Raw genomic sequence first — 10452 nt, forward strand, 5'->3', positions numbered from 1 at the left:
TGACCCAGGGGCCCCCTTCTCCTCTCCTCACCCTGCCTGGTTCCTCTTTCTACAGAGTGCCTCCCCGCCTTTCTGCCAACCCCACCCTGGAGTGGGGCACTGACTGGAGGGCAGTTCTGACAGTTTGGCCTTGGGTGTCCAGCCTAGGCAGGTGTCTTGCCCCCCACCCCCACCCCATGCACTATCCACACCACCTTTCCAGGCCCAGGAGGGTGAGGGAAAGTGCCACAGCTGGGGGAGATTTCCTCCCATGCCAGAGCTGGCAGAACCTTCTAATAGGTTCCTCCCCAGCAGGTCCCCACAGTCCTGGGCCTCCACATCACAGGATCACATAGCCCCAACTCAGAGGTCCTTGGCCCTCATCCCACAGTGGGGGCCACTTCAGGGTGGACAGTGATAAAGAGGCATTGGGTAAGTATCTTGGAATGGCGGTAAAGCTCAAGTTCCTGCTGGGCCTCACAAAGGGAGGGGTGCTGGGTACCACAACGTAAGCAGTGACACTGTCAACATAACACTGTCCCTTATCCCCAGCAACCTTCCACCGGGTCAGTCGTACTTTGCCCAGTGCATATCTGGGTGACTGCAGGAGCCCCAGGCAGGCCCTCAGCTGCCCCCCAGCACCGAACCATCGCCCCCCCACTCAGGAATCAGGTGAAGCCCAGGACCCCACAAGCAACCTTCCTACTGTCCCAGGGAAGCAAGAGTACAGTTCTAAACATACGAGTTAACTCTGGTATCCCTACAGGGTGGGTTCTGGAATTAGGTTCATTTTACAGATGGGGATGAAACAAGGTAAACGGGTGCTTGCAGGGTCCCACAGCTACCACGTGGCAGGGTGGGGATTCTGCCCCAGGCCTCTTCGTTAACGCTGCCACCCGCCCCTGCCCTGGGGGGGAGGGGTTGCAGCAGGCTGCCGGGTGCCTCAGTGTGAGAGCCCGAGGGGCCGCAGGGCAGGAAGCACCTGGTCCGGAGCGGATGCATGAGGCGCCTGGTTCCGGTCCGGCTTCCGCCACCGGGGCCCTGGCGGGAACTGGGCCAGAGAAACCAGGCGGCGAGGTGGCGGCGGCGGGGGCGCGAGTCCATAAGCAGGCGCGGGGTCTAGAACACCAGCCTGCGCGCGTGCCTGCGCCCAGGGGGCGCGCCCACGCTGGGAGGGTGGGAGGAAGGGGAAGGGGGTAAAGGTCCCTGCGGGCGTGAGCGCACGACTGCCGCCCCGTGGCCACCTCGGGAACGGCAGGCGCCAGCAAATGGGTGGCTAAGCACCTTGCAGGAAGACGATCAGCTAGCTCCCCACCTCTCCAATACAGACAGAACACTCCCGTCAGAAACAATGACAACACTTCATTCGGGCAGGGACAAACACAGCCCAGGTGCACAGAGCTCCCCAAGGGAGTTAAAACAGATGGACAGAGGAACAGACCCCAGACAAGCAGCTGAAGAGATGGACAGAGCCCCTCCAGCAGATGGACAGACACACCACAGGCAGCCTCCCCATTCAGACAAAGGACAGTCAGGGGAAGGTGAAAAGTCTTTATTGGCTCAGTCTTCGCCTGGACCAGCAGCAGCCCCAGGCCCAAGGGGGTTCTGATCGGGGGCCTCTGGACAGTCAGTGGGGGTGGCTTCAGCAGTGGCCTTGGGTGTCAGGGGGCTATGCGAGTAGCAGCACTGCTCCCCACGCTGGCAGGTGCCCTGGTGGGAGTATGATGGGTGTGAATGAACCCTGGCCCGGAGCTCAGCAGCCTCTGCTGGGTTCCCTCCCTGGATGGGAAGCTCACTCCCACACACTTGCCTGGCCCCGGTTCTCCCAGCCCTGCCTGCCCAGTGGCCCAGCCCTGTTGCCGGGAGGCGAACCCATGTGTGCTTCAGTGGGGGCTGGGGGGCACCTCACCTCCTTGAACCTCTTGCAGGGAAATGTCTTGAGATGGGCAGCCCGCTGGGCCAGGTCCTCATCCGGCTCCTTTCGCTTATTTTGGAGCAGCTTGCGTCTCTCTTCCACAGCTTCGCCTGCCGCCTTGCCTCTGCGTAGGGAGATGAGTAGCGGAGGCTCCGTCTGGCCTCTGTGCCCACTCCCCCCAGCCGAGCCCCACCCCCATCCCACTCTCACTCACCGTGGCCGGGCGCGGGGCCGGGGACCCCAGTTGGCCTCGGGGTTGGCCTGGAAGCGCTTGAGTCCTCGCTGGCGGGAGCTGGGGTTGGCATCGTCTCGGATGGTGAAGTTGGCCTGCAGCCTAGGGAAATGAGGGTGGGGGCTGAAGGGCATCTACCAGGCAGGCGGGCACACACCACCCAGGCCGCCTGCCCACCTCAGTGCAGCTCGACGTGCTTTGGGAAAACTGTGTCTGCAGACGTCAGGTTTCTATCATTCATTTAATAAACATTTATCAAGTGCCTACGGTGTGCCTAAAGTCTGCTGCCGGTAAAGCTGACATTCTAATGCACAAGACAGGCAAGCAATGGGGCAAATCAGAAATCAGCGAACTATAACGTGTGAGGGCATGAGATTAAGAGTTTTGGGGAGTCTGGGAGCCATGCAGAGGCCCTGAGGAGGGGCTGTGCCTGGTGAGTTTGGGTGAGGAGGCCAGTGTGGAGTTGGGGGTGGTGGTGGACGAATGAGGGCAGGGAGGTGAGGGGGAGATGGTGCAGGGCCTGCAGATAGAACTGTTTCTAGTGAGTCAGGTGGGAGCCACGGAGGGTTCTGAGCAGAGGAGGGACGGGATCTGACTTGTGCTCACAGGTGCCCTCTGGCCGCTGCGGGGGGAACAGAATGTGGGGGGAGGAGAGCTGGGGGACCAGGGTGAAGGCCACTGCACTGGTCCAGGTGAGCAGTACTGGGGCCAGAATAGGGTGAGGGCAGAAGGGGAGGGAGAGAAGTGGATGGATTCTGGATCTCACTTGAAGAATGAGCATGTGTCTGTGAGGAGAAGGGTCTGTGTCGTCTACTTCCCGTGCCTGCGGGCAGCCGTATCCGTGCCATGCCCCTACCTGGGCTCCACACTGAGAATGCGGAATGCCGGACTGGTCTCCGACAGGCGCTCCCGTTTCACCGGACACTCCTTCTCCTGGGAGGCAAAGGTCAGAGGTCAGAGGATGCTGGCACTGACCATCCCCTGCCTTCCCAATTCCATCTGGTCAGGCCTGGCCTCACCCAGCAGCGCATGATGTCCCAGAGGGCCGAGGAGGGGGCGTCCGTCTTCACGGCATTCTTACAGGCGTGGGAGAGGGAGACACGGAAGCCAGCATGGAGGAGGGCAGACCTGGGGACCGGGAGGGATTGTGAGAGGGAGGGGAAGGCTGGACCCCAAAGTCGGTGCTGACCTGTGAGTGTGACCCTTGTTTCACAGACTGGCGTGGCTGCACATCTCCTGGTGACTACATTGCCTGCATAATGCCAACCACCTTAACAGTAAGACTATCCCCGTGGCCAGGGCTCATGGCTTCCAAGAGCTGTTCTAAGCTCTTGTGCATGAGAAGCCCTACACCGGGGTTATGTTTGATCTCCATTTTATAGGGGACTCCAGTCCAAGAGGGACCCGACTTGCCCAAGGGCACCCAGGGGTCAGGCAGAGGCTCCACCCCGGGCCCGGCCTCACCTCAGCTGCAGGAGCCTGGGCGTGCTACAGTGGATGGTGCTGCTCAGCTGGTCCAGCGTGTAGTAGAGAGGTACATCCAGGAGCTCCTGCGAGAGAGGACGGGGTGGGTGTGGGGTGGACCGAGGAAGGATGGCTGGGCACCAGCGGAGCCTCCTCCCAGTCACGGCGCAGTCCCCACCTCAGCGACGACGCTCAGGACCCCACGGATCCGCTCAGCGGTGTGGAAGCGGCCAGGGTTGGCGCTCACAGCCTCTAGGACACGGCCCACGAAGTCTAGGTCGTGGAGGGGCTCTGCCCACATGGGGCCACCAAGCTATGGACACACAGGGACCAGATAAGCAGGGATCAGGACAGCCAGGACCCCCGCCTCCCCCTGGCCTTTCCCCCCGCACCCCCACCCAGCCCCACCTGGTGTCGCTGCCCACAGTGCTCACACTCCGGGGCCACAGGGGGGCCGCAGGCTGCAGAGAACTTGACCCTGCACAGAGAGGGGTGAGGTCGGGGGTGGTGACCCTGGCTGGGATGCCCCCTTCACCTTCCTCCCCAGCTCACCCTTGCTCACCGGCCACCGGAGGCTCCTGATGCTTTGCCAAGGCGCTGGAGGTGGAACGCCCCGCAGCCCACACACTGGAACACCAGCGCCTGCTTGCTGTGGGAGACCAGGGTGGCCACCAATTCCTAGAATTGCCACCACACCCCAGCTCTTCCCTCAGGCTGACTGGGTCCCCTTTGGGCTCCCCAGGGCAGCCTTCCCTCCCCCCGCCCCGGGAAAGGCCCCGTTACCTCCCTCATCCATCACCCTTCCCTGCCCCAGGCTAACCTGGCCGAGGCCTTGACCTTGGCCTGGCCGGTGAAGACACGAACAAAAATGCGCACGTAGAAGTCAGCGCTGATGCTGAGCAGGGGCACCACAAAGCGCTGGTAGCAGTTGGCGTGGAGGTCCAGGCTGTGCAGGACAATCCTCAGGGCCTGGCGTGGGGGATGGGTGCCAGCCATCAGTCCTGCCCCCACTGCCACCTCCCCTACAGGGAGCCACACAAGGTGCTCGCAAGTACAGGGTCAGGGCCGGCTCCCTGGGTTCTCAGCCCAGCCCTGAGTGACCCTTGGCAAGTGAGAGCCTCAGTTCCCTCATCTATGAAATCACAACAGTCTGTCTCTTTAAGGCCCTGGCACTAAATGATTAAGGAAGGGACTTCCCTGGCGGTCCAGTGGTTAAGACTCCACGCTCCCAGTGCGGTGGGCATGGGTTCCATCCCTGGTCGGGGAACTAAGATCCCACGTGCTGTGCAGCACGGCCCTCCCCCCCCAAAAAAAAATGATTAAGGAAAGCACAGGCCCAGTAAACCAAACCTCTTCCAACTAGCATTCTCAGCATGCCCCATGCTGTGTGATGTGGCACAAGGACCTGCATTCCTCTGGGCAGGATACTGGGTGCTGCGAACTACTGGGGCCTTCTCCTTGCCAGAGGCTGCAGTAAGACTCTGACACGGGAAAGGAGGCAGCATTTTCCAGACTGACCTGACAACGAGGTCCTTAAGGAACAAGGACAAGAGCTCTCCTTTCCCAGCCCCTCAACATAGCCAACCCTACCTTCTTCAATCCCCATAGCAACCTGGTGGGGTCTGGGTCATCATCATACCCATTTCACAGATGCAAAAACAGAGGCCCAGAAAAGGTGAAGTCACTCGCCCGAAGCCACCAGCAAAACTAGGACCTGAACCCAGAGCCAAATGCAAACCTGGAAAAACTGCCTTTAAAAAATAATTTTGTGAAAAAAAAAAAAATAATAATTTTGTGGGCTTCCCTGGTGGCACAGTGGTTGAGAGTCTGCCTGCCGATGCAGGGGACACGGGTTCGTGCCCCGGTCCGGGAAGATCCCACATGCCGCGGAGCAGCTGGGCCCATGAGCCATGGCCGCTGAGCCTGCGCGTCCGGAGCCTGTGCTCCCCAACGGGAGAGGCCACAACAGTGAGAGGCCCGTGTACCGCAAAAATAAATAAATAAATAATTTTGTGGACAACCCTGATGGCGCAGTGGTTAAGAATCTGCCTGCCAATGCAGGGGGCAAGGGTTTGATCCCTGGTCCAGGAGGATCCCACATGCTGCGGAGCAACTAAGCCCGTGTGCCACAACTACTGAGCCTGCACTCTAGAGCCCGCGTGCCACAACTACTGAGCCCACACGCTGCAACTACTGAAGCCTGCATACTCTAGGGCCTGCGTGCTGCAACTACTGAGCCCGTGTGCTGCAACTACTGAAGCCCACGCGCCTAGAGCCCATGCTTGACAACAAGAGAAGCCACCGCGATAAGAAGCCGCACACCACAACAAAGAGTAGCCCCGGGTTGCCGCAACTAGGGAAAGCCCGTGCGCGGCAATGAAGACCCAAAGCAGCCAATAAATAAATAAAGAAGCATAAAATTAGAGATAATAATAATTTTGTGGGAGTTCCCTGGTGGTCTAGTGGTTAGGATTCCAGGCTTTCACTGCTATGGCCTGGGTTTAATCCCAGGTCGGGCAACTGAGATCCTGTAGGTCATGCAGTGCGGCAAAAAAAAAAACCCCACAAAAACAAAGAAAAGAAAATTGCAAAGTTGTTGAAGTAGAGAATACTAGAAAGAATAATGTAATCACCCACTCTTATCCTGGGCAAAACTGCTGCCCCACCCCACCCCCAAAGGACCATATTTGGCAGCCATGCTCTCAGGAACTATGCGGGTTAAAGAACGTGCTTGTTGGGACCTCCCTGGTGGCACAGTGGCTGAGACTCCGTGCTCCCAATGCAGGAAGCCCGGGGTCGATCCCTGGTCAGGGAACTAGATCCCACATGCGTGCCGCAACTCAGAGTTCGCATGCCACAACTAAGGAGCCCGCCTGCTGCAACTAAGACCCAGCACAACCAAAAAAATAAATAAATAGATAAATATTAAAAAAAAAACAAAGAACGTGCTTGTCATCAAAATCCTGGGATGGATCTGGCCAAGCAGGTCTGGGGGTGGGAGGAGAGTTGGGAGGCCCCTCACCATCTCGTGGCAGGCCCGGCTCTTGAGGGCCATGGCCCCGTACTTGCTGTAGCATGTCTCCCCACTGTTCCCCGCCAGCACTGCCATGTCTGTGCAGGTCACACACAGCAGCCCTGTGGGGAGGGACCCGGCAGTGAGGACCCTCCAACACCCCAAGCCCTGCTCAGTACATAACCCCCCCCAACCCATCCCCACCCCGCCCTTGCATCAGGCTGGCCTCACCTCCTTCACTCACAGCCTGCACAGCTGCATCCAGGAAGGGGGCGGGGCTGCCATAGGGGTCCAGGTCAATGACATCAAACCGCTCCGACGCCTTCTGATGCTGGTACATCAGCATCCTAGGAGCGAGAGGGCCAGGTCCTCAGCCCCCTGCACCAGGGACCCATGCTGTCCCCTACACACGTTCACTCATACAATGTGATGGTTTGGGCCTGGACTTGGGGGCCAGCTGCGCGGCTTCAGATCCTGGCTTATCCATCTGCTAACTATATTAACTTTTCCTCCTTGGGTCTGTCTACCTATCTAACAGCGGCAATAATCATAGGGAATTCCCTGGCGGTCCAGTGGTTAGGACTCCGTGTTTTCACTGCTGAGGGCCTGTGTTCAATCCCTGGTCGGGGAACTAAGATCCCATAAGCCGTGCAGCGTGGCCAAAAAAAAAAAAAAAAAAAGAAACCCAAAACAAAAAAACAGAAAAACAAGATGGCAATAATAATAGCCAACACTGATGCAGTACATATTTACCTGACACTGTTTCAAGCGGTTTATAAATGTATTAACTCATCTAATCACACAATCTTCAACAGATTTGAAACTATTGTTGTTCTTTGCAGGTGAGAAAATGCAAATGCTCCTGACCATGTAATTTATAACTGCAACCCTTCCTTCGTCCATCCCCTATACCCTGTTATTTCACCCCTGCCTCCGGCACTTCTCACCTCTAGTTTACTACACAGTTTATTTATTTGTCATGATTATTGGTTATCATCTGTGTTTCCTATTAGATTCTTTTTAAAAAAAAAAAAAGATTTATTTACTATTTATTTATTTTTATTTATTTTTGGCTGCGTCGGGTCTCTGTTGTGGCACGCGGGCTCTTCGTTGGCGCGTGGGCTTCTCTCTAGTTGTGGTGTGAGTGTTTTCTCTCCTCTACTTGTGGCACGCGGGTCGCAGAGCGTGTGGGCTCTGTAGTTTGTGGCACGCGGGCTCTAGTTGAGACGCGTGAGCTCAGTAGTTGTGGTGCGTGGCCTTAGTTGCCCCGCGGCATGTGGGATCTTAGTTCCCTGACCAGGGATCGAACCCGCGTCCCCTGCGTTGTGAGGTGGATTCTTTGCCACTGGACCACCAGGGAAGTCCCCCTATTAGATTCTAATATGGTCAAGAAAGCAAACATTTTTAATTCATTTATTTTCTGTAAAGGGTCAGGTAGTAAGTATTTTAGGCTTTTTGGGAGACATATGGTCCCTATCACATATTCTTCTTTTTCTAAACCTTTAAAAATGTGAAAAACATTCTTAGATGGCAGGCCGTAAAAAAACAGGCTGTGGGCCTCGCAGGCTGTAGTTTGCTGACCCCTGCACTATGAACTCCACAAGGTCAGGGATTTTGTCTGTATTGTTTACTGATGCAGTCCTGACAGGCAGAATGGCTCCTGGGGACTTCCCTAGTGGTGCGGTGGTTAAGAATCCACCTGCCAATGCAGGGGACATGGGTTCGAGCCCTGGTCCAGGAATATCCCACATGCTGCGGAGCCACCAAGCCCATGCGCCACAACTACTAAGCCTGTGCTCTAGAACCCTCGAGCCACAACTACTGGGCCCACGTGACACAACTACTGAAGCCTGCGTGCCTAGAACTTGTGCTCCACAACAAAAGAAGCCACCGCAATGAGAAGCCCGTGCGCCATGACAAAGAATAGCCCCTGCTCACCACAACTAGAGAAAGTCCACGCACAGCAACGAAGACCCAACGCAGCCAAAAATAAATAAATAAATTTATTTTTTAAAAAAAAGAATGATGCCTGGCACTGGATATACACTGGTTCACTTGACTGAATAGAAGTACAAGAAGTTGAGTCTAAAATGGAGACCATAATGGTACTTATTTCCACCTCCGAGCACAAGCCACACAGTATAATCAGTAATCCCTATAAAATACAGCAAGCCCTATAAAACTACTGTCTTTGTTTTATAGACAAGGAAACTCGGGCTCTAAGAGGCTAAGGCCACAGAGCAAGATTATGACACAGCCAGGATTTGACCCCAGGAACCTCTGTTCCAGAAAGCACCTTCCAGCAGCTAGCCTCTGCTGCCCAGCACCTACCGGGCATCCGCCTGGCTGGGCTGTACAAGGTGGGCCACATCGTTGAGCTGCACATTTCGGTGCATGAGATCCACGGCTCGGGCAGAGGCATCATTGGCAACCACGGATCGGAGCCCAGGCACCTCTAGCGCAAAGCGAATGGAACGCAGGCCGGAGGCTGCCAGGCCTTCCAGCACTCGCAGGCCTTCCTGTTGGAGTAAGCAGGGAGCCCCACTCACATCCATGCCTCCATCCTCTGCTGGGCGCCAAGGAGCCCCCCCTCCCAGCTCCTATCGCTCTCCCCCTCCAGGAGCCTTCCTTCTTTTACCACCCACTGGACTCCAGGGCTGCTACCTCCCACGTTCAGGCCCCACCTCGCAGATATCCCGCACGGCAGCTGTTCGAGGCTGGTCTCCCGGGGCCAGGTTTGCACCCTCTTTCACTTCAGCCTTGTCCTCCTCTTGCTCCGACAAGTCCACGACCACCTTTTGCAAATCCTTCTCACCTGGCACCTTGACTGCAGCCATCCAGACGCACGAGTTAGGGGATATCAAAGCGCCATCTGAGAAACCTCCCCCAACTCTTCAGAATACAGGAGATTCAGGGAAGAAAATCTTCCCCAAAGTCCCTGGAGAAAGGCAGAGGAGCAGAGCCCAGTGCCTGCTACACGGCTGGAGTCTTTCAGGAAGGTAAGGGAGAGAAGGGGCGGGGCAACGAGAGAGCTCTGCATGACACCCCTGCCCACCAGGAGCCTGGACCTCTACTCACTCTGGATTCCTTTGGCCCCAAGCTGAATGCGAGCAAACTCGGTAATCACAGCACATCTGCGGGAGACGGAGAGTCAGCTCACACCCCTTCAATCTCATAGACCCATTGCCCTCTGCCAAGCTGACCCCGGACTCTGCTCACGTCAGGTCCCGGTTGAACTCCTGCACTGGGTTGTAGAAAACTTCGTTTGCGCTGGGGAAGACGATCTTGGCGGCCCCCTCAGTGACCGTCGTCTCCTGAACCTCAGGTGGGCGCTCTTCTCCGCAGGGCTCGGTGCCATTCTCCATTGCCGCTGGATTTGGCGGCCCTTGGGGCTGCCCCTCCATAAACCGGGCTCTAGAGAAGCTGCGGGCGGAGCGGAGACTCAGGCTTAGCCACAGAACGATCCTCGCGCGGGACATCCGCGGGCGCCTCTGCCCGCCAAGCCTAGTTCGGAGGGCGGGGGAGAGAATAGCCAAACCATCAGAGAGCTGCTTTCCTGGCCGGATGGCCTACACAAGTGTAAAGTAGGGACTAAGGAAACCCTGTGACCTCAGTAAATTGACACCACCCCCCGTCTTTGGAGGACTGTCCCTGAGAAGCCGGAAGCCCTCGAGCGGGCCCACCCATGCTCCGGATCCCTCCCCGCGTCGCCCAGGCCCCCCTCACCTTCTCTTGCAGCACCGAAAACCAAATTGGTCTCGGTGCACGTTTCCCCAGATTAGGACCTGGGCGCCGCCATGTTGGCACAGTGGGAGGGCAGATCATGTGACAGAATTTAGTCAATCATTG

At 57.1% G+C, this 10452-nt stretch overlaps 1 protein-coding gene across 3 annotated transcripts; it reads right to left on the bottom strand.

The window, feature by feature from the left end:
• Positions 1-234: 234 nt before the first annotated feature.
• Positions 235-10436, bottom strand: TRMT1 (tRNA methyltransferase 1). Of its 3 annotated transcripts, none has more exons than XM_089905377.1 (17): positions 10330-10436; positions 9823-10107; positions 9682-9737; positions 9288-9430; positions 8935-9122; positions 6835-6950; positions 6613-6725; positions 4411-4559; positions 4153-4239; positions 3999-4068; positions 3769-3903; positions 3591-3676; positions 3146-3254; positions 2983-3059; positions 2109-2228; positions 1889-2018; positions 235-1147 (listed from the first exon to the last, which is right to left on the bottom strand). In XM_089905377.1, the coding sequence occupies exons 2-17, from the start codon at positions 10080-10082 to the stop codon at positions 923-925; spliced, it is 2064 nt and encodes a 687-aa protein (XP_089761503.1). In that variant the 5' UTR covers positions 10083-10107; positions 10330-10436; the 3' UTR covers positions 235-922. The 3 variants fall into 3 exon arrangements, with proteins under 3 accessions (XP_089761503.1, XP_089761502.1, XP_022414182.1); XM_022558474.3 differs by lacking the exon at positions 235-1147 and adding an exon at positions 1297-1689; XM_089905376.1 differs by lacking the exons at positions 235-1147; positions 10330-10436 and adding an exon at positions 1295-1689.
• Between the last annotated feature and the right edge of the window lie 16 nt (positions 10437-10452).

This window comes from Delphinapterus leucas, unplaced genomic scaffold (assembly GCF_059928025.1).
Source record: "Delphinapterus leucas isolate spDelLeu-1000000601 "Yukka" unplaced genomic scaffold, BTC_Dleu_Yukka2 spDelLeu_asBTCV2_sq25, whole genome shotgun sequence".
NCBI lineage: Eukaryota > Metazoa > Chordata > Mammalia > Artiodactyla > Monodontidae > Delphinapterus > Delphinapterus leucas.

Excerpts from the sequence above, each read along its gene's own strand:
- TRMT1 (XM_089905377.1), bottom strand. The coding sequence starts at position 10,082 with ATGTCCCGCGCGAGGATCGTTCTGTGGCTAAGCCTGAGTCTCCGCTCC. Across the intron at positions 4,240-4,410 it reads AAGGTCAAGGCCTCGGCCAG|CAAGCAGGCGCTGGTGTTCC; the intron begins GTTAGCCTGGGG and ends GGTCTCCCACAG. Across the intron at positions 3,255-3,590 it reads CCCAGGCTCCTGCAGCTGAG|GTCTGCCCTCCTCCATGCTG; the intron begins GTGAGGCCGGGC and ends CCCGGTCCCCAG.